Genomic DNA, 23659 nt, shown 5'->3' with positions numbered 1-23659 from the left:
GCCTCCCTGCTTTCTCTTCCAGTCCTTCGTGCCCTCAAGGGCCTTCGCGTTGTTGGGCACCCTCGGCTTTGGCGCCCTCCAGGCCTTGACTATGCCACTTCTCCTTCCTGCATGGCCCAGCTCCTTCACCTCCTTCTCACTCCTTCTCAGGGCAGAGAAAGCCCTCCTCGACTCCCAGTGTTTCTAAGGCAGCCTGCAACTCCTACCATACCTGGCTCCTCTCCTGGCTCTGTCTCTCTGCTGCGAGCTCCAGAAGGGAGGGACCGTGCCTGCTCGTCACCATGGTGTCCCAGGGCTGGATGCAGAGCAGACGTGTGAGAAATATTGTTCCGTGCACTTCCCTGCATTACTGCCCCCACCAGATCCGAGTCACTAGCCCTTTCCCGTTGTAGAGGTGAAGAAATGAGACCCAGAGAGGCCAGAGACCTGGCTGTTGCCGCAAGGCAAGAGTGGGTGATGCGATTCCTGCCATCCAGCTCCAAAGCTCAGGCTGTCCCCTCTGCCCTTGACCTTCCTGAGAGCCCCAGCCTCCGATGAAAGTGGTTGAACATGGGGGCTCTAGAGCTGGGCTCCCGGGTTTGAAACCCGGCTCTGTCACTTATCAGCTGTGTGACTGTGGACTGGTCATTCACTGTCTCTGGGCCTGTCTTTCCTTAGCTGAAACTTGGGGTCATTACAGCTATCCCCCGTGGCGGCCGTGCGGGCCAATGAGGGGGTCTCTTCAAAGGGCTCTGTCTAAAGACTGCACCAAGAGTGTGCTCAAAGGACAGGGTGACTCTAAACAGCCTCTCTTGTGCCCCTGCATCCGTGCAACTGTCAACAGCACTCTGTCATCTCCCATTTAAGTGACAAAACCTGTCACTATCCACAGATGTAGGTGTGGCCGGCCGCATCGTAGCATTGCCACTTAGTGGCTTGTCTCACCTTCCCACAGGGTTGTGAGGGTCTAGCCTGCCAGAGGAGCTCTGGCCTTGGCCTTCCTGGGCCCAGAACAAGACCAGAGGTATGCAGCATTTGAGGAATGGACAGGTTTCTGACAGCAGAGAACCCCTTCTAGGTACTCTGCGACTGTTCCTGCACTTACACACTTACTCACGCATCCAGCATTGACCGAGCTGCCATCTGCCGGGCAAGGCCAAATGTAGAGTGTGGAGACCAAGAGTGAGGTGGGCCCTGCAAAGGGCTCCTACTGGGACCGAAGGGCTCGGCACGAGGTACACCGATAACTGCGCATGCGCCTGCCGTGAGCCCTCCACGAAGCAGGGGTCGGCACTGCAAGACTTCGAGACAGGCATGGGCTCAGAAAAGAGAGCAGGGATAAGCGTGGTCCAGACCGTGGCAGGAGCCTGTGGAAGAGGAAGAAAGTGTGGGGCGTGCAGGAGCCGAAAGGGCAGTGTTCAGCACAGAGAAGGGGGCAGGTGCAAAGGGCAGGAGACAGCGCGCAGCGGCGGGCAGACCGCGAGGCCCTGTGCGTGCTGTAAGCTCTGCTACGGGCTGCGGGGGAAGGCGGGTGGCCGGAGGTGCGTTGTCGGGCTGGAAGAGAAGTTGGGAGCACTGATGAGAATTCAGATCCTAGAACTCCTTTCACCTTCAATCCTAGAGGTAGGGATGATGGCGGAGCCTCTCTGGCCTGAGGTGCAAGTAGGGTCTGCTTCCAAGCTGCCGCAATGGTGGGTGGCTGGCTCTGGCTTGGGCACCCTCCACTTCCTGCTGGGAAACCCCCTGCTACCAGGCATGGGCTGTGGTCAGGGTTGAGTGGGCAGGAGGGTGGAGGCTGAGCGGTCTCTGACATAAGGTCTGGAGGTTCCAGAGACCAGGAGCCAGGCAGGGAGTCCAGAACCAGGTCTCCGTGTGTAAAGTGTGCATGGGCTCCAGGATTTCCTAACCCTTGTGCTGCGTGCAAGCCCTTCTCCGAGTTCCTCTGCCACAGGAAGGAGTGATGTCAATCTGGGATCTCTGCTCGTCACCACTGTGGCTTCGTCAGGAAGGGGTCACCCACTGAGCCCCAGGGCCTCGTACACCACGTCCACTGGCAGTCAGCATGCTCCCGGCAAGGAGGACCCAGGTCACCCTGTGCAGTGTGGTAGTCATTATCACAGGCTTTACAGCCGGGTCACCTGGTTCCAGTCCCACCTCTGTCATCCACTGGCTCCAGGCAGGGCCTTGGGCATGTGACCTAACCTCCTGAGTCTTGATTTCCTCATCTGAGGTAATGAACAGGACCAGTCACGTAGGTTGGCAAGAGTAAATGAGACAAATATGCAAACCGCCCAGAGCGGGCCTGGCACACCCACTACACGCAGAAAGCGGTCAGCCTGCAAATGCCCCCTCCCCAGGAGGGCAGAGCCCCTTCCTGCTCACAGCACTACTCCCACAGCGCTCTTCCACCGACTCGTTCATCCTGGGCACAGCCAGTCAGTGGGTCAGGACGGTTGGGGGCACCACAGCACAGGAAGCAGGAACAGTCTCCAACTGTGTGATCCTGGGACGGTGACTTAACACCTCCGAGCCTTGGTGTCCTCTTCAGTACAACAGGGACAAAAACACACCTCCCTCTCGGGTTAAGAATTCCGTGAGGAAACTCCAGAGAGCACTGGACCCAATGCCTGACACCAGAATTACCTGATAAACCTTGAGTCCTGCCAGCAAAGGAAGTGCAGGAAGGGGAGGAGCCCAGGAGGCCTGGGATGCTTAGAAAGGACCTGTCCATCTGGCAGGGACAGGGAGGCTTCCTGGAAGTGGCATCTGAGCTGCAATGGGAGTTAGCTTGGTAGACAGAAACACAGGATGAGCAGCACCTCCAATCGTGGGGACAGAGATGGGTCCTGCCAAGGTGGCCTAGGCCACCCCTCAGGGCCACTGGGGCCTCCTCCCCTCCTTGCTAATCATATTCCTCCCCCACCTAAACACACCAGAGAGGGGGCTCTGCAGCCTGGGTCAGGGACTTTGTGAGTAACGCACGAGGGCTGGGCACCATATCCCATGGTCAGATGGGTTCTCGCATTTCCTCAAGCCCACCCCCCCCCCAGGGGCTTTCATGGGCAGTGGCCTGTGCCTCGAGGAAACATGAGAATCCCTAAAAGCCTGTTACCCATGCAGGGTCCCACCTCACACCCCTAACTCATCAGCCCTAGGGTGGTCCTGGAAACTGTATTCTTGTTTTTTTTTTTAGAGATTTTTGCTTTAGAACATGTGTGCTTGCCAGGGAGAGAGAGACAAAGGCAGAGACTGTGAGAGGGGAAGTGAGAAATCACCCCTCATGGGGATGGCCATGCTTGCAATCCCTTCTCCTCCATTCTTCTGGGATTACACGTGCCCGGCGTGATTTTCAAGTGCCAGGTGTGATTTTCAAACCACTGGGTCCAGGACTTGAACTGCAGTCAGCCATGTGGGAGTCCAGCAGCGTAACTACTACACCATCTGCTGGCCCTGGAACCTGCATTGTTTTGGAGAGGTTTTTGCTATAGGGCGCTTGTGCTCGCCAGAAAGACAGAGAGAGACAGAGGGACAGAAAGGAAGAAATCACCCCCCCAAGGGGGGGATAGCCACGCCGCAATCCCTTCTCCTTCATTCTCCTCTCGGGATCTTGGGCATGCACACACATGCGCCCAGCGTGAGTTTAAGCCACGGGGTTCGGGACTGGAACCAAAATCAACTACATGGGAGTCCAGCTACATAGCCATTATGCCAACTGCTGGTCCTAGAACCTGCATTTTAATAGGCACTCCTACAGGTTTGAGACTGGGGTCCTGGGACTGTACTTGGGGTAACCCCTTGAGAGACATCTAGGAACCCACAGTCTACAGAGCAAGTCCAAGTGCTCAGCCAGGTGGTCACCTGGCTCACCTCCGCTCCATTCCTCCTGCTCTGGTCACCCGCACGGAGCCCCGATTTCTACCCTCTCGGCCTCTCTCTCCAGGACTCTCCTTTCTGCCTGAGGACTCCTGTTCCAAGGCACAGCTCTGGTGCCACTGCTCTGGAATCCCTCAGACTCTCCATCCTGTCTCCTGTGACATCTGACCATGCCCATGTCACCACACTTAGGGGCTCGCCTCCAAATGTGTTGGACTTTGAGACGTTAGTATCACATGGATGACCCTGCATATCGTCAAAGATCCAGTGAGGCTGAGGCCAGACAGATGTGCTTGGAGAACATGTCCCAGCACCACTGCGAAGGGGACAGGGTGCTCTACTGCGAAAGTGGTGCCTTCAGGGGCCGCAGGGGCTGCTCCCACATTGCTGAGGCCTGTTGGGGACAGGGAACAGAATGCAGCCACAGGAGTGATAGGTAGATGCCACAGGGAGGCAGATCTGATCCCCAGTAAGGATGTAGGGATGAACAGCTTTCTAGCAACAGAAGGTACAGAAGCAACCTGTCAGGAAGGCGTTGAGGGGTGCAGGGAATGGCCTAGCCAGACATTCCGGGTAACAGGGGGTGGCACCTCACCACCTGGTTCTGAGACCCTGAGAATCTCTGTTCCTATGCTGGGTCTTCCCCAGAGTGTTTGTGTGACCTGAGAGAAGTCACCAGCTCTCCCTGACCTTCCCTTTTCTTATCTATACAGTGAAGACAATCTGCACTTCACTGAGTGCCTGTGACCCAGGCCTAGATGAGAAAATAGAAATGAAAGTGCCTTGTAAACAATAACGTTTCCCAAACAAGACATAAAACCCAGAGGTCAGAAGCCAAGAACACAACAGATTTGACTCTGTGCAGAGTAAATGCTTCTGTGTGAGTACAGACACCAAACGTTAAAAAGAAGTGGCAGAGTGGTGGAAAACGTTTTCACCATATATGATAATAGGGTTATAGACACAGCACAGAATATAAATAGTCCCAACAACTCAGTCAAAACAAAACAAAACAAAACAAAACAAAAATTGAAGGATGGACTAAGATCTGTAGAAGAAACACCAGTCACCCAGACACACTTGGAACAAAGGTGTTCATTTCACCATTAATTCAGGAAAGGCATAGTAAAGCCTCAGGGATGAACATTTTCTTTTCTATCAGATTAAGCCTCAAATTTAAAGACCAATATCAGCAAGATCGCGAGGCTGGCTTTCCCACACACCATTTGTGGGACTGCACAGCCACATGGCCTTTCTCAGAGCCTCATTCAACATCTCTGCATTTTACTGTACCTACCCTTTGACCCCACGATCCCTCCCCTAGGAATGGATCCTGCTCAGATGGCGCATGCGCAGGGATGCACAAGCAAGGATGTTCACTGCAGCATTGTTTACAATGAGGAGAATCAGAAGGAATCAGTGTCCATTCATTAGAGAAATGGGGAGATACATGCTGGTACAGTCGTAGTGAACACGAGGCAGCAATTCCGAAAACAAGCTGGATCTCTCTGTACTGACTGGAAGATTCCCAAGATGTGTCGTTAAGTAACAGAACCCAAGCCCCAATGCAATATTGCAACATAGGATAGGATACTATTTATTTTTATAAAACTATACAGTATAGCTGGATGGATGGGAGTGTAATGCACAGGAAAACATCAGGAAGGGTATTCACACAACGTTTACCAATGGCTGTTGCTGGGAAAGAATTTGGAAAGATGTCCATTCTGGAGGACCGTATCTTTCTTTCTTAAGAATTATTTATGAAATTGTATTTATTTCTTTATTTTTATTTTGACTACAGAGATACGGAGCTGGGAGGGTGGGGGAGTGAGAAAGCAGGTCTGGGACTCAAACAGTGAGTGGTCAGCCATGTGGGAGTCCAGTGGATCATAAGATAAGCATATTTCCAACTTAAGTAAGTAATGCTAAGCTTTTTTTCTCAAGTGGTTGTATCCCTTTACAACCCCCGCCCCCCGACACACACACACACACACACACACACACACACACACAGGAGAATCAGAAGGAATCAGTGTCCATTCATTAGAGAAATGGGGAGATACATGCTGGTACAGTCGTAGTGAACACGAGGCAGCAATTCCGAAAACAAGCTGGATCTCTCTGTACTGACTGGAAGATTCCCAAGATGTGTCGTTAAGTAACAGAACCCAAGCCCCAATGCAATATTGCAACATAGGATAGGATACTATTTATTTTTATAAAACTATACAGTATAGCTGGATGGATGGGAGTGTAATGCACAGGAAAACATCAGGAAGGGTATTCACACAACGTTTACCAATGGCTGTTGCTGGGAAAGAATTTGGAAAGATGTCCATTCTGGAGGACCGTATCTTTCTTTCTTAAGAATTATTTATGAAATTGTATTTATTTCTTTATTTTTATTTTGACTACAGAGATACGGAGCTGGGAGGGTGGGGGAGTGAGAAAGCAGGTCTGGGACTCAAACAGTGAGTGGTCAGCCATGTGGGAGTCCAGTGGATCATAAGATAAGCATATTTCCAACTTAAGTAAGTAATGCTAAGCTTTTTTTCTCAAGTGGTTGTATCCCTTTACAACCCCCGCCCCCCGACACACACACACACACACACACAGCCAGCAATGTTGTTAGGCAGAACTCAATTGTACTTTAAAGAAAAATATGGACAGCCGATGATCTCAGACCCACATATGGGAAAGACTTTCCTTCCTCTCTCCATCCCTGGTCTACCAGTTCTCCAGTCCGCATAGATCCACTTCCAGGATCTTTATTTTGTATCATTGAGCTATTCGTCTTTCCGTGTGCTGCGATCAAATTGTCTTAATCATATTCTCTTTATGCTATTCCTTGATATCCACTAGATAAAAACTTCTCTCTTCTTTTTTCTTTTTCTTCAGGACCAAATTGGTTATTTTTGGTCCTTCCCATGTTTTCTCACTTGTCTTAGTGAAGTTTAATTGTCACACAATAAAACCCTTTTCAGTCTACAGTTCTACTTTTCTTTTCTTTCTTTTTTCTTTCTTCTTTTCTTCTTCTTTCTTCCTTTACTTTTCTCTTTCAGAGAGTGTGTGCACTCACCAGAGAGAGACAGAAAGACAGAGAGAAAGAAAAACGCACCTCTCTCACGCACAGGGTGTGGTCACACCACAATCTGTTCTCCGCCATCTCTCCGTCCTGTTGGGATCTGGGGCACATACGCACATGCTCATGCACATGCACCTGGTATGTTTTTAAGCTGCCTGGCTAGGACCTGAACCACAGTCAGCCATGTGGGATCCGGCTTTCCTTAGCCACTTGGCTACACAACCAGCCCCTACAGTTCTACTTCTGACAAACAAATGTTGCCGTGTCACCGTTATCACAATAAAGATATGATTTCCAAAAAACTCCCCTATTATATTTTATAGTCAGTCCTTCCCTCCACCTCTTTGTGCTGACAACCAATGATCTGTTTTCTGTCCATTTTCAAGAATGCCTTATAAATGGAATCACACAGTATGACGCTATTGGACTGGCTTCTTTCCCTTAGCATAAAGCATTGCGATTTATCGGGCTGTTGTGTATCTCAGAAGTTTGCTCCATTTTGTTGTGGAATAGCATACTTCTCCACGGATTCTACCATAATTTGTCCATTCAACAGCTAAGGAACATTTGAGTTGTTTCCAGAGTGAAGTGATTACAAACGAAGCTGCTATCAATGTTTATGTGGAGAGTTTTGTGTGACTATAAATTTCCATATCACTTGGGATACCTAGAAACAGGATTACTGGATTATATGTATTTTCTTTTTAACTTTATAAGAAACTGTTGAACTTATTTCTGAAATGACTGTACCATTTTGCATCTTCACCACCACCATGTGTGTTTATATATGAGTTCTAGCAGCTTGCTCTTCATCCTCAATAGGACTTGGGGTTGTTAGGTTGTTTTTGGTTTTAGCTATCCTAATAAATATGTAATAGAATATAGTTATGGCTTTCATTTGTATTTTCCTAACAAGTTGATGTCCATCATCTTTTTTTTTTTTTTTTTTTTTTTTTTTTTTTTTGGAGAGGTTTTCGCTATAGGGCGCGTGCGCTCGCCAGACAGACAGAGAGAGACATAGAGACAGAAAGCGAGAAATCACCCCCCAGGGGGGATGGTCACGCCGCAATCCCTTCTCCTCCATTCTCCTCTTGGGATCTTGGGCACGCACGCACACACGCCCGGCGTGAGATTTAAGCCACCGGGTCCGGGACGCGAACCGCGGTCGACTACGTGGGAGTCCAGCGACATAGCCATTACACTAACTGCTGGTTCCCTCCATCATCTTTTGATGTACTTACTTGCCATTTGTGTATCTGTACTTCTATATCTTTGTTCAAATGTCTCAATTATATCTATATTCTTTCCCTTTTTTTTTGGAGAGGTTTTTGCGATAAGGCACATGCGCTCACCAGAAAGACAGAAAGAGACAGAGGGACAGAAAGCAAGAAATCACGCCCCCCCCCCCCAGGGGAATGGCCACGCTGCAATCCCTACTCCTCCATTCTCCTCTCAGGATTTTGGGCATGCACGCACATGCACTTGGCATGAGTTTAAGCCACCGGATCCGGGACTCAAACTGTGGTCGACTATATGAGAGTCCAGTGACATGCCAACTGCTGGTCCCTTGATTATACCTATTAAGTTTTTTTTCTTTTTGTAAAATAAAAAAAAACTTAATTTATTTATTTTAATCTGACCAGAAAGGGACAGAGGAGGAGAGAGAGAGAGAGAGAGAGAAACAGAGAAAGTGAGAAAGCAAGCTACCAGGTCCAGGAATCGAACCATGGTCGGCCATGTAAGAGTCCAGCGCCCTTAGCCATCATGCCACCTGCCGTACCCGAATTATTTCTTTTCTTGTTATGTATTGAAAGTTCTTTATGTATGCTGGAAATAAGTCCTTTATAAAAAAGACATTAGATATTGCCTCTTGGTCCAGTCCTGTGGCCTAGTGGTTAAGGGTATCAGATCTCAATGGCCAGTTGTGTGGTTCAAATTCTTCCTCAGTGGCTTGAAAACTATGCCAAGTTCATGTGGACATGTGTCCAAAATCCTGACAGGATGGGGAAAAAAAGAAGGGACTGGGGCATGATCATGCCCCATTGGAAAGTGCTTTGTCCTATTCTCTCTCCTTCTCTCTGTCTCTCTCTGGCAAGCATGCACACCCTCTAGCAAATTAAAAACAAAACAACACAATTCTTTTCCTAATCTTCAAAGTCTCTGGTCACAAATATGCTCTTTCTTGTAATAGTTGTATGCATGGCTTTATATTTAAGTATTTAACCCATTTTGAGATAATTTTTATAGGGCTTATTGTTTGGATCAAGGTTTTCAATGTTTGTTTTATCTTCATCTTATTGTGTTTTTATATGTGGATATCCAATTGCTCCAGCACCATTTTTTGGATAGACTATGCTTTCTTCGTTGAATTACCTTTGCACCTTTGATGAGAACCAGTTGACCAGGCCCAGTCACAGTAGCCCACAGGTAGCATCACCACTTGGAGCTGGATTGGGTTTCTGGTCCAACCTGAACACACCAGATGTGATTGTATGCATCTGAAATCCTAGCTAAGTGGGAGACTGGGGCAGGAGAATAGAGATATGGTGAGACTCTGTCAAAATGCCAAAATAGACATAAATATCTATAGTTATCAAAAAATGCCTATCTCTGTTCTCTCTTTATCCCTCTCACTCTCTCCTTCTCATAAAGGAAATGTATACATATGTGTGTGTGCCTGTGTGTATATACACACTCATATATATGTATGTATATATATATGTGTGTGTGTGTGTGTATATATATATATATATAAATGTATCATTGAGCACATATATGTCGGCTATTTCTGCTCCATGGGTGTGCATGTATATAATTTATACATGTATACAATTTATCATTTCTCCAATATCATATTGTAACATTGTAACAGTCTATAAACCAGGTAGTAAAAGTACCTCAACTTTGTTCTCCTCCTCCTAAAAAGCTGTGGCTATTCTACTTCCTCCATGTTCTCATAAACATTTCGTTTATTTTAATTTTATTATTGTTAGTTTGTTGTAGGGCATGCATGCTCACCAGAGAGAGACACAGAGAGAGAGAGAGAGAAGGAAGGTGAGAAAGCAAGCCACCAGGTCCAGGACTTGAACTGCAGTCGACCATGTGGAAGTCCAGTGCCTTGTCCACTACACCACCTGCTAGCCCTCCCATATATATTTTAGAATTGATTTGTCAATTTCTACAAAAATTTCTGTTGAGATTTTGATTGGAACTTTGTTGAACTAGTAGATCAGCTCAGGGAGAACTTATATGTTTAAGAATATTGAGCCTTGGGGCCAGCAGGTGGCAGGGTGGTTAAGGCTCTAGACTCCCACATAGCCTACTGCAGTTCAGGTACCAGATCCAGTATCTTGCTTTCTCTCTCTCTGTCTCTCTTTCTCTGTTAAATACAAATTAAATAATAATAAATTAAATTAAGTAAATAATTCTAAAAAAAATTTAATCCTCCAATCCATGAAAATGGTATATCTCACCATTTATTTTGGTCTTCTTCAATTTCTTTCCTCAATGTTTTGCAGAGTATATGGGTCTTATACTATTTAGTAAAATTCATACCTAAATATTTCATGGTATTTTTGGTGTTATTATAAATATTTTATTTTATAGAAATATTTTGCTATAGAGCACATGCACTCACTGGAGAGACAGAGAGATAGAAAGTGAGAAATCACCCGTCCTGGGGGATGGCCATGCCACAATCCCTTCTCCTCCATTCTCCTTTTGGGATTTTGGGCACACATGTACAGGTGCCCAGCATGAGTTTTAAACCACTGGGCCCAGGACTTAAATCGCAGTCTACTATATAGGAGTCCAGTGACATAACCATCACACCATCTGCTGGTACTTAAATAGTACTTTTTAAAAATAAATTCCAGTTTTAATTTTATTGATTTATATATATTGAACTTGTATCCTATGATCTCATTAAACTTACTTAATATTTCTAGTAAATTTCTTCTGGTGGTTTCATTGAAGACAATCATTTCATCTCCAGATAGAGATAGCTTTATTTCTTCCTTTTAAATCTGTATGTCTTTTATTTTCTCTTCTGGCCATACACTGTCTAGGTTCTCCAATACAGCATTGGACCATCTGTGCAATGGGAATGGTAAGAGTACTCTGGAGGAGAGAGAGAAAAAAATGCCTTCCCTCCACCTTTCTAGGTTCTTTGACTGGGCCACAAGTTAAATTGATGTAAAACGGATTAACAGGGGAAAATATCCATTTTAATTCTGTACACCCTCAGCAGTCCCCCACAGTCTGAAGGATCAGATGTTTGAAGCATTCCAAGATACAGAAAGGAATAAGGGCTTGGGGCTTCTGGGGCAGGGGCTGGCATACAAATTATAGGAGGGTGAGGGGAAGACTCATGGATGAGTAAGGGTCATCTTGTTATACAGACACAATCTCTTGGGTAACAATAATAATAATAAAAAGGAGCCAGCTAGGTGGCATGGTGGTTAGGGTGGCTGGATCCCACATGGCCAACTGCACAGTTCGAGTCTCAGACCTGGTGGCTTGAAAAACACACTGGGCATCTGTGCATGTGTGCCCAAAATCCTGAGAGGAGAAATAGAGAAGGGAGTATGGCCTAGCCATCCCCCCGGAAGGTGCTTTCTCACTTCCTCTCTCTTTATTTTTCTCTGTCTCTCTCTTTCTCTCCTGGGCAAGTATACACACCCATTAGCATATTTTTTTTAAAAAAGAGAGAGAGTAGCCCTCTCTCCGATACAAATATCTTACTCATGTAGACTTCCTTTAGCGATGTAAATTTCTTTCTCAAAAGACAATCTTTCAGATCTATTCCTGTGTCACATGGCCAACTGCACAGTTCGAGTCTCAGACCTGGTGGCTTGAAAAACACACTGGGCATCTGTGCATGTGTGCCCAAAATCCTGAGAGGAGAAATAGAGAAGGGAGTATGGCCTAGCCATCCCCCCGGAAGGTGCTTTCTCACTTCCTCTCTCTTTATTTTTCTCTGTCTCTCTCTTTCTCTCCTGGGCAAGTATACACACCCATTAGCATATTTTTTTTAAAAAAGAGAGAGAGTAGCCCTCTCTCCGATACAAATATCTTACTCATGTAGACTTCCTTTAGCGATGTAAATTTCTTTCTCAAAAGACAATCTTTCAGATCTATTCCTGTGTCTATCTATTCCTATCTCAGAATAACCAGCTCAAAAGATGCCAAAGAAGTCTATTTTGGGGTGGCATAGTCTGGTCTTCTGTAGTCATATTTTGGGGTGGTGTGTCCCTTGCCCCAAAAGCCATGGGAGTTTCTTGACATTATTATCAGACCCTCCTGAATAACATAACTTTTCGTGTGGCTCCTCCAGAGCTGCCTGGATCTCTGAAGACCCTTGTTCATGCTACTGACTGACCATCCACCTGATCTTGGGACGTGTCCCTCTCCCAGGACTCCAAACCTGGCCAGTTTCTCCAGGCTCAGGCTGGCCCTGCCCCAGACTCCAACTCCTCCCCTTGGGGGTCATGGCTTTGTTTTCTTCTAAAGACCCAAGATTTCCAAACTCTGTGGTTGCCTTGCCTAGCTAAAAGGGGAAGAAGGGGATCAGCTCAAGGAGGAGGAGAAGGAGGAAGAGGAAAACAAGACAAACAGCCAGCGCAGAGGAGAGGAGCGTGTGTCTCGCGGTCTGATCCCTGTGGGATTCCTGCAGCCTTGTAACTGGGAACCAGTGCCCTGCTCTCTCCAGCCCTGAAGCAGCCTGCAGCTTCCCCACTGAGGCCATGGGCCCAGGGTCTCTGCTAGCCCTACTGCTCATCACGGCATGGCCTGGTAAGAGCAGAACAGGGGGCTGAGGTGGGGGGTGTCCCAGAGAGGGTCCCTGTGAGCCCTGCTCCCCAGTGGGTGTCCCCGATGTGCTTCTATGTCCCCGGCACTGGTGTGTGGGTATGTGTCCAGGGAAGGCAGTGGAAGGAGAGGGGGTCGGAGGGCAGCACTGGTCCAGCCAGGGCTGAGGATCTGTCCTGGCTTAGCTGCTGAGTCGCGGCGGATCCTGTACTAATCCCTGGCATTCTCAGGGTACTGGTGTCCACACCTAGTCAATGGCAGGTGTCCGGGTGGTGGCGGACTAGACCAGAATAATGCAGCCCAACTTCACCGTGAGCACTCATCTCCTGGGATCTGCTGCAGCGCAGATCTGGCTCGGCAAGTCTCAGGTGTGACCCTAGATTCTGCATTTCCATCTTTATCCCTGCTAAGAGTATGTGCACATGTGTGACAGGGAGAGACCTGTGTGCTCTCTGCAGGGTCGGGTCACCCTGATTGCCTCCCTCCAGTCCTTGCATGTATCAGAGTGTTTCAAGCTGACTGGGCAGGGGGCTCCAACCATGGTGGCCGTGTGGGGTGCACTGAGGAGTGCATTCCCGCTGCGCAGGGAGCCAGCCCAGGCTCTGTTTCTAGTCAGCTCCTAACAGAGGCCATGCAGCTGGTCCAGACCCACACAGAACAGAGAGGCCATCCAGAGCCCCTGATAGCTCTGCCAGCTCTGCCAGTTCTGCCAGCCCATGACTCCACGATTCCAGGCAGAACCTGACTTAGGCCCAGAGGGACAGTGGGCCTGCCTTGGAAGGCCTGGGTAGCAGAGTAGAGGGACAAATAAGAGATTGGTCTCTCTTAGCCCTGGGCTCAGGAGAGAGGAATTCGAGCGGCAGAGTATCTCTGGCCAGAGTTCGCCTAGACACAGACGGCAGGTCTTGGGTGTGGGGTGCTCAATGGGAGAGACCCCCACTTCCATGCCAGGCAGCAGTGGACACTTCAGAAGTTCCACCTAGGAGGGGGCTGACGAGACGGGAGAGGCTGGTGCGCTTGGCTCTCGTCTCGACAAACACACGGGCCGGCGTTGGCTGGACACAGACATTTCATGTTTTAGTGCCTGCCTACTAGGAGGGTCTTTGGGCAAGGATGGAGAGTGGTGGCGAGAAAGGACAGCCTCGTTCTGGCCTCTGCACAGGAGGACCCTGGGGAGAGCGTCTGTGTGTGGTCTCCGATGAGGAGATGGCCCCTGAAGGCTTGTTTCTGACCTGAGCAAAGCCATTCGGCTTGAGTGTTGGTCTTCCTCACTGAGGCAGGACTTCCTTCCTGCAGGAAGCATGGATTCTTAAGTGTACAATTCCACGAGGTATGACAAAGGGACACGCACTTCTGTACCCATTAGGTCTCAATGAAGGCAGAGCCCATTCTGCTCACCCCAGAAAGTTCCATGTGTTTGATTTCACTGCCTGTGCTGCCCTCGGGGCAGTGTGTGTGTGTGTGTGTGTGTACACAAGCATGTGCACGCATGTGTGTGTGCATGCGTGTGTGTAAGGGAGGCTTTGCCCAGTGCTCAGCTCCAGGGAAAAACGAGATGGGAGACAGAGCTTCAGCCCAGCACACCCATGATGAGTGAGTGGGGGGCTGCCATGAGGGCCTTGGAGATGGTGCTGGAGCACCCTGAAGACAAGGAAAGGCTCGCTTCTCCCCATCACTGTGCAGAGATCTTGGGCACGGAGGGGCGGTGCCCCAGGCCTTGGCATGTGCGGTGGGGACAAGTGGAGACTGGGCACATTCTGGGAGTGGGCAATGGTGGAAGGGTGCTAGGCAAGCGGAAGGCATGGAGGGGTTTGAGCGTGGGGGAAATTTGGGAGCGATGAGAGCGGTGGAGAGTGGACAGGTGTAGGAGGGCCCTGTGGTCAGTGTTCATCAAGCCCACGTCCCCACCCCAGGGAGGACAGGGCTGAGCAAGCTTCCCTTCCTGCTAGCCAGTCCAGCAGGAGGAAGTTGGCGGCAGAAGTTGAGATGTCAGCTGTGTCCTCTGTTGAATATCCGGGACAACAGGAAAGGACAGAACAGGACAGTCACTTCTCCCTGACCACACTTCCAGGAGGCTAAGGCAGGCCTAGAGGGACAGGCTGGGGGAGGAAAAGGAAGACCAGGAAGGTGCGGAAAAGAAACAGGGCACTGAAGCACAGAACTCAAGCCGGGGTGTGGCAGCCATAGCCTGTGGACCTCCAAGGTCGCATCTTCAGACAGGGGCGTCTGTTGCCCAGCGGGGACATTGGAGTGTGGCTCTTGCGTTCCACCGCACTGATCCTCAGCTGACCTCTCCAGGGTGGGACAGGGAAGCGTGGCCTGAGCTGAGGCTCACAGAGGTTAAGCAACCTACCCAACTGGAAGAGGAGAACCAAGCTCCAAGCCCAAACTGGGGTGCGGCTGCACTCTGAGTTGCTTCCTGCAATAAACCCCAGTCAGGGGCCTGGATTGCTGCAGCAGTGATAGAGTGGCGCCAGCTCGGTTGAGATTTACCAAAAGGCTGCAAGAAACCACATGGGCCCCTCTTCCTGGAAGTCACACTGCACAGGGGGCTACAGCCCCAGGTGTCGCTCTGGCCATGGTCAGAGCTTACTGAGTCCCGCTCAGAAGCTTGGCCAGAGAGGCTGCACATTTCTGATGGGTACAAAATCAAATCGTGAATAGCATCCTGCAATCATTTCAGAGAGAAAAGCTTCCCAATTTGGGGCCCTAGGGCAGGCAAAGTGTGGGAGAATTGCTGATTTAAGGGGCTGCCAGACTGCTGTGCTCCCATCACCAGGTACAGCGAGGGCTGGGAAGAGGGTCAGTCAAAGGCTTGGTGGCAGAGCCTGGCCTCACAACCCAGGGCGCCCAGACACCTGGCAGGTGGCACTGCCCTCCTATTGGGGTCCCACCTCCTAGACAGGGGACAGTGGCCAGGAGGGCCGGGAAGCAGAAGTAAGAACATCCCATCCCTCGTAGGAGGGAGGCAGGGTGGGCGGAAACCGGGTCTAGCTGGGCGCCAGCAATGTGTTTCCGCCCACACAGGCTGGGGGGCGCCTGGCAGCCCCTCCGAGGCCTTGAATCAGCTCTCACTTCCCTCCTTCGCCCCTATTTTGAGCTTGGGAAAAATGCTGACACTGCAGAGGCAACGGGCCTCTTCCCGGAGGGCCTGATGGGGGTTTCTAGTTCTCTTTTCTCCTTCAAGAAAATTTTCCTTAAGAGAGACTGGCTGCCTAGGAAATGTGGCAGAGCTGGGGTGCTGGGTGGGCTACCGGAGTGGGCTCCTGGGATGGGCTGCCAGGAGACTAGACAGGAAGCCCGGAAGCCAGCCCCCGAGTGCTTGTTTGGTGACAGCGGATGTTCTGAAGGGTTTCTACGTACTTAAACTTCCTAACATGCCAATCGGCCCTAGTTTGTAGGTGGGAAACTGAGGCGTGAGGTCCCTGAGCCATCCCACTATGCGACAGACCAAGATGTCTGACAGTGGGAGAGGGCCATCAGGAGGCCCTGGGAACCCAACCTGCGGGGCTAAGAGCCGACGCGCCCCTTCTTCCTTCCTGCATGAATTACATCCGAGGACCTGGCCATGAACCTTCCACCCATTTCTTTCATTTGCTTGTTTGGGCCCTGCTTTGAGCCAGGTGCAGGCTCAGTGCTAGAACGCAGCCCCCTCTGCTTTATTTACTTTTTTTAGAGAGAGAGATTTTTTTTTTTTATGTGTTTGTCAGAGAGATAGAGAAAGAGACAAAAAGCGAGAAATCACCCTCCAGGGGAGATGGCCATGCTGCAGTCCCTCCTCCTCCACTCTCCTCTTGGGATATTGGACATGCACGCACACACACTTGGCATGAGTTTTAAGCCACTGGGTCCAGGACTCAAACTGCAGTCAACTACACGGGAGTCCAGAGATGTAACCATTCGACATCGGCTAGTCCCACCCAGTCCCCTCTGTACATGGAGTTGAAGGGTCCACTCCTGGGAGATGAATGACGCAGTCAAGGCAGGGAAGACTGAGATAGGGGTTGGGGAGAACCCATCAGACACCTGGGTAGGAGCAGAGAAAGCTCCTAGACCCCATTACAGAAGAGAGCCTCCCAAGGCCAGTCCTGTGGCCTAGTGGTTAGGGTCCCACATGGCTGACTACTTGGCTTAAATGCTGGCCTTACCAACTTGAAAAACAAACCAGGCGTGTATGCCCCAAATCCTGATAGGATGGAGAAATGGAGGAGAAGGGACCCTGGTGTGACCATGTCCCACCAGGAAGAGTTTTCTCTCTGTTTCTCTCTCTCTGCCCTCTGGCTTATACTTTTTAAAAAAATTAATAAATAAATAGAAGAAGAGAGGCTCCCAGACGTCAGAGATGTCCATCTATCCCAGAGCAGAACTGGGGTTGAAAGCTGAGCGAATGACCAGAGCAGCAGGGCCTTGCTCAGGGTGACCCCCAGGGTCAGCCTCCCTGCCAGGGTGCCACCCACTTCAGCAGGCGACTCAGGAGATGCGCCCCAGGCCTCACTTCTGTCTCTCATCCCCCTCCTCCACCAGGTGAGGGGGTCCCAGTGATAGAGCCCAGTGTCCGTGAGCTGGTGGTGGAGCCAGGCGTAAAGGTGACCCTGCGGTGCGTGGGCAATGGCAGCGTGGAGTGGGATGGCCCCATCTCCCCACACTGGACCCTGGACCCTGACACCCCTAACAGCATCCTGACCACGAACAACGCCACCTTCCAAAACACGGGGACCTACCGCTGCACTGAAGCTGGAGACCCCCTGGGGGGCAGTGCTGCCATCCACGTCTACGTCAAAGGTAAGGGCTCTGACCGAGACCCGCACGAGGGGCCTGGCCCACAGGCCCCACCACGAAGGGCAGGAGGCTGGGCCCTTGTGAATGAGCGTAGCAAACAGGCTTCTCGTTTCCCGTGTGTGAGCCGAGGGCAGGGACTGCCAGGAGCAGGGACTGCCAGCAGCAGCCCTCACAGTAACCTATGAAGTAGGCACTGTGACTGCCATTTTCCAGGCACTCAGAGGGGCCGAGTCACCCAGCACCCACGAGTGGCAGGAACAGAGTCCGGGCGCATCTGACTCGAGAACTCCCACTCTGAAGCGCCAGCTGAACTGCCCTGGTACTGTGTGACCTCAGGGAAATGACTAGCCTCTCTGAGCCTCCTTGTCACCAATGCCCAGGAATCGGTTGGAGGGAGGGCAGTCATAACCCTGTACACTCCTCTGCCCCAGACCCTGTCCGGCCCTGGAACGTGCTGACACAGGAGGTGACAGTGTTCGAGGGCCAGGATGCGCTGCTGCCCTGCCTGCTCACCGACCCGGCCCTGGAGGCGGGCGTCTCACTGAAGCGCATACGTGGCCGGCCCGTCATGCGCCAAACCAACTACTCCTTCTCCGCTTGGTACGGCTTCACCATCCACAAGGCCAAGTTCATTGAGAGCAGCATGTACCAATGTAACGCCCTGGTGAACGGCGAGACGCGGTCGTCCATGGGCATCCGGCTCACAGTGAAGAAAGGTGTGAGGGCAGGGCGGGCGGGCCAGGCAAGGAGGGCGGCAGGGACTGGCAGCCATCCTGGGAGCTGGGCCTCATGGCCTCATGGCAGGTCACAGATGACACTTTCCAGCACTTTCGCCTTCTGGTTGTCCTCGATCTTCTAGGGGGCTGGGCAAGGGGGGTTGGGGGGGGGGGCGGAAGTGTAGACAAGATGAAGGAACCGACAGCACAGAGCTGCCCCAGCAGGGGGAACAGCAAGTGGGACGTGGTATTGGGGGCAGAGGACAGGCTCCGAATGTCCAGGACTAGAAGGCGGGCCTGAAGCTCCCCCAAACATTCAGATGTGGATTTCCTGCTCATTCTGGCTTCATGCTGGGCACTGGGCAACCACAGAGGGGTGGTGGGCACGTGGGACAGCTCTCACTGTGGGTGGCAGTGGTAGCAGTCCACATCCGGCTGGGAAGACAGGCAGGACTGGTTTCCAGGAGGCTGGTGAGCAAGCCAGGCCCAAGGCTCAGGGGTTGGTGTCTGCCATGAGGGCCAGAATCAGAGTGGAGTGCTGGCCCAGTGCCCCTGGGGTCTGAGGCCACATCACCTGCCCTGGTGATCACAGTCCTGGCTGTGATGGACAGAGGCGCCCATTAGGGCTCTTCTCTGGTGCTGTGTCTGCAGAGCCCTGAGCTGGCTGAGCGCCAGGGCCCTCGGCCCCGCTTCTCTCACGACCCCCTCAGTGACCTCGAGCGAGTCCTCTGGGCCTTGGGAAAACAGATTAGATAGACCCGCGCACAATATTATTCAGTGCCCACTGTGTCGGCACCGGCTAGCAGTTGTTGGGAGTGGACATCCGTTGGAAAGTCAGACTAGGCAGAGAGTCAGTACAGACTGTGATGAACAAGAGACCGAGCTGGAGAAAGCGGGGCGTGTTTCCTGGGCTGAGGAGGGTGGTGGTGGCGTTCATTTAGCTAGGCTGGTAATGGAGGACTTTCTGAGATAAAGATCTGAAGGCTGAGAACAGCCACCCATGCAAAGTGTGGAAGGAAAAGCCAGGAACCAGCAGTTAGCGTAATGGCTATGTCGCTGGACTCCCACGTAGTCGACCGCGGTTCGTGTCCTGGACCTGGTGCCTTAAAACTCACGCCGGGCGCGTGTGCGTGCGTGCCCAAGATCCCGAGAGGAGAATGGAGGAGAAGGGATTGCGGCGTGACCATCCCCCCTGGGGGGTGATTTCTCGCTTTCTGTCTCTCTGTCTCTCTCTGTCTGTCTGGCAAGCGCACGTGCCCTATAGCAGAAAAAAAAAATGAAGGAAAAGCCTTTCGAGAGGGAAAGGTGGGGGCCACCTGCAGTGGGGAGGAAGGCCCTTGTGGGTGCAGCTCAGTGAGCAAAGGGTGGCTAGTGTTCGGGTGTCAGGAGCAGGACTTCAGCCCGTACTCTGAGGGTGATGGGAAGTCACTGTAAACAGGAGAAAGGCGGACATTTATATAAATGTTTATTTCATGAGAGAGAGAGAAAGTCAGGTACCCGCGACAGGGTCTCACCATGCCCCGACTCTGCCCCAGCCTCTCTGCCAGCCAGGAGCACAGTTTGCACCCAGCATGTTCAGGGGACCCGAGACCCGAACCCAGGCCTCCCAGGTGGCCCTGGTATCATACAGCAGCACCCTTCCACCTGCACCCACTGCACTCGGCTGGGAGATAGTTTCAAGAGGTCACTCTGGCTGCTGTGAACAGTCTAGGCTTTGGGGTGGAGGAGGCAGGGAGGCCTTCGAGGCAGCTGCTAGTGAAGTCCAGAGCAGAGGATAGTGGTGGAACTGGGGGCACTGAGGTAGAAAATGGACTTGCTATGGTCTCTTTGGGACAAAGGACTTGTTCTGGGGCAAATTGAGGCATCAAGGTTGTCTCCCAGGGTTTGATGTGGGAGTGTGGTAGAGCTCCAGCCCAGGCGTTCAGGGATCTCTCCCCGTCTCAGTCCTCCCAGGGCCCCCGACCTTGACACTAGAGCCTGCAGAGCTGGTGCGGATCCAGGGGGAGGCGGCTCAGATCCTGTGCTCAGCCAGCAATGTCGACGTACAATTCGACGTCTTCCTCCAACGCGGAGACACCAAGGTCAGTCCACGGGGGAGCACGGTGACGCTGCCCGTCCTCCCAGCACACCGGGGCCACAGTGTGGAGCCCCTAGGCCCACCCCAAACTACCTCTTGGGCTGAGGGCACAGCATAGGCCCACCCGCACTCTGTCCGTACGGAGCTGACTCAGAGCTAGGATGCTGACTCTTGCGGGAGGGGTGGGTGGGGGAAGGTAGGCTACCCCTTGACCCATGACCTTTGCCCCATTTGTAGATAAGAGCCAGATGTCAGCTCACTCCTATCATAGCAGGGGGTTTCTAGGCCACCTTCAAAGCCCGAGACACAGGGCTTTACCAGAAAGACTGTGGGAGAGAAGGAGGAGGAGGGACAAGTCCCAGGACAGACTGGCACTAGGCTGCTTCTAGAAACCCCTTCCTTCCCGCTGAGCCCACAGTGTGCCTGGCACAGCCCGAAGCCATTTGCGCACACACCTCATTTTCTACCCACTGTCCAGGGGCAGGAGGCCGGCATTAGTCCCATTTTACAGATAAAAAACTGAGGCTCAGAGTTCAGTCCCTTGCCCAAGAACAGGCAGACGCTAATCCTTACAGCCTGAGGGTTTGAACCCAGATCTTTTGGTGTGCCCTCTCCACTCCTGCCTACAGCTTACAACAGTCTCTCAACAATCCGACTTCCGCGACAACCGTTACCATAAAGTGCTGACCCTCAACCTTGATGACGTGGGCTTCCAGGACGCCGGCATCTACTCCTGTGTGGCCAGCAATGCCCTGGGTGACCATTCCACCTCTATGATCTTCCGGGTGGTAGGTGAGGATCAGAGTGGCCGTGGCTGGTGGGGGTCCTGGGACCCTGGGAGAGGGGTGCAGAAGGGATTTGACTGGAGAAAGCTGAGGGCAGGGAAGGAGACACTTCTTTTTTTTTTTTTTTTTTTTAGAATTATTTATTTTAAATAAGTTAATTTATTCTTCTTCTTCAATTTGACCAGAGGCGGAGAGAGAGAGTGAGAAAGCAAGTCCCCAGTCTGAGACTTGAACCACAGGTGACCATATGGGAGTCCAGCACCTGCTGGCCCCAGGAGACACTGTTAAGAACGCTTCCATGTGCTAACAGGTGTCGTGAAGGTTAAGGCAGCTGAATCAGACCTGCTGGCTTGAAAAACACACCAGTGCATGTGCCTGTGTGCCCAAAATCCTGAGAGGAGAAGGGAGGAGAAGGGATTGCAGCATGGCCATCCCCCCACCCTGCCCAGGAGTGGGGGGATTTCTCACTTTTCCTCTCTTTCTCTCTCTCTGGTGAGCTCACACACGCCCTATAGTAAAACAAACAAAGAAACAAACAAAACAAACCCAACTTCCACTGGACTCTCTTTACCCTGGGTCTGGCTAGGAGCCCTCCTAGACCCTCCCAGGAAGCCCTCCCCTCGAGTTCCTGCAGCACACTGTCACTTCCGCTTCAGCCCCCGTCGTTTTCTATTAGGGGAGTGGGGGCCAGCAGCTGCCTTCTGGGCTGTCTGTCCACTCATCTGTTCATTCCCTCGGACCAGAGGCGTTCCTGGAACACGGACACGTGAGCAGCCAGTGTGGGGGAAGCACGCACTGGGAACACTGAGGGCTCCCCGGGCCCAGGCTTGAGGAAAGTGGCCTCTAAGCTGGGATGCGAAGGATGAAGCTGGGCTAGGCGGGCAGGAGGCGAAAGTAAGGGAAGCAGCACTTCTGTCGGAGGGAACGGAGGGAACGGCATCTGCAAGGCCCAAGGACAAAGACAGTGTAGAGTGCTTGTGACACAGAGACAGGGGGTGGTGGGAGCAGCGGCCACGAGGGAGCAGAAATGGAGGCAGAAGTCGGAGGGTCAAAGGCCCTAAGGTGGATGGGTAGCCCTACCTTATCCTGTTGGGAGGCCCCTGAAGGTTTATAGAGGAGAGTAGTGGGATCAGGTTGCACAGAGCAGCCCCTGCATGGTGGTCCGGAGCACCCACTCCTGGGTGGCGGTCCAACCTTGTTCCGCCAACAGCTAGGAGGCTGCTTGACCTCTCTGTGCCTTAGTTTCACTACCAGCAAAATGGAGCGATTCACGGTAACTACCTCGTAGACTCGTGAGAACTATGCACGCACATATAGAAACAGAGCAGGCCTGGCCTGGGGTAGAGCAGGCTGAAGGTACACAGGAGGTTGTCTGAGAAGGCTCGGCTTGGAGCGTATAGACTGGTCAGAGAACTGGAGGCCAGAAACAGGCTGGCACTGGCTGACCGAGGGTGCCAGGCCAGAGTGCGGGCTGTGCAGCAGTCTCTTACCCGGGATGTCGCAGGGAGGGTGATAAGACTCGCTGGCTGCTGAGATGAGGAGATGGAGAGAGCAGGGCTGAGGACAGCCTGCAGGTCTCTGTGGCGACTGGGAGCCTCCAGGGTGGGAGCAGGCTCTGAGCCGTTAGGTCTGGCCATGCCTCGTGTGTTGGATGTTATGGGAGATGGGGAGGCTGGGTGGGACCCCTGAGAACCCCTGGCCCCCAAGCCCATGCAGTGCACTGATTTGCAGTGTGAGCTCTGCTGTGGGCCCCCTCGTGCACTGGGAGCTTTGAGGGTAAAGGGGAAGAGGAGTAAAAGCACATAGAATGCCCACCCCCCAGTTATAATCCTGTTTTCCAGTACAGCCATTCAGCATGTCACTCAGCACGTGTTTGTGTTCATCGGCACTTTGGGCCCGTCGCTGTTCTGGCTGCTAAAGAAACAGCCACGAATGACACAGACACAAACCCTTGCCCTCATGACAGCGGCACTTGGGTGCTTTCTCTGCGAGGAGACAAGCAATGAGCAAAATAAGCTCCAAAAGAACAAATAAGTGGATAGACAGCATTTGCAGTTTCGACCAGGGAGGTTATCAAGGAAGACCTCCCTGGGAGCTGGCATTTAGCCAAGACTGGGTGATGCCAAAGGCTCAAGCCATGCACACATTAGGGAGAAAAGAGGTCCAGGCAGGGGTGGCAGCATCGTTAGGGCAGGACTGTGCTTGCCCTGTTCATGGAACATGTAGGCTGGCGTGACCTGGTGGGCAAGCGGGAGGAAGCGAGGCAGGAGAGGTCAGAGAGGCAGAGCAGAGATGGCTGATCCCATGGGGCCCTGTGGGCCCATGTAGAGACTTGGGCTTTGTCTCTTGAGAGAGATGGAGAGCCACTGTAGGGTTGGAGCAGAGGAGTGCTATGATCAGACTTGGAGGTGCCAAGACTTTGGGGGCTCAGTTGGGGATATCTGTAGAGAGGCAAGGGCAGAAGTAGGGAGACAATTTAGGCGACTGCAGCAGTCCAGGCTAGCGGTGATGGTGGCTTGGCTAGAGCAGTAATGATGGAAGTAGTGGGAAGTGG

General features: G+C 51.9%; 1 protein-coding gene across 1 annotated transcript in view; it reads left to right on the top strand.

Moving 5' to 3' along the window:
* Positions 1–12494: 12494 nt before the first annotated feature.
* Positions 12495–23659, top strand: part of CSF1R (colony stimulating factor 1 receptor) — a 43449-nt gene continuing 32284 nt past the window's right edge. Inside the window, exons 1-5 of the mRNA XM_006150882.2 lie at positions 12495–12733; positions 17273–17530; positions 17959–18243; positions 20188–20324; positions 20950–21112. Coding sequence (XP_006150944.1) covers positions 12685–12733; positions 17273–17530; positions 17959–18243; positions 20188–20324; positions 20950–21112 — 892 coding nt within the window. The 5' untranslated portion in view covers positions 12495–12684. The remainder of the gene's footprint in view (positions 12734–17272; positions 17531–17958; positions 18244–20187; positions 20325–20949; positions 21113–23659) is intronic.

This window comes from Tupaia chinensis, unplaced genomic scaffold, assembly GCF_000334495.1.
Source record: "Tupaia chinensis unplaced genomic scaffold, TupChi_1.0 Scaffold000303_1, whole genome shotgun sequence".
Lineage (NCBI taxonomy): Eukaryota > Metazoa > Chordata > Mammalia > Scandentia > Tupaiidae > Tupaia > Tupaia belangeri.
Note: the sequence above shows the minus strand (reverse complement) of the source record. Positions and strands in the feature narration are given on the sequence as shown.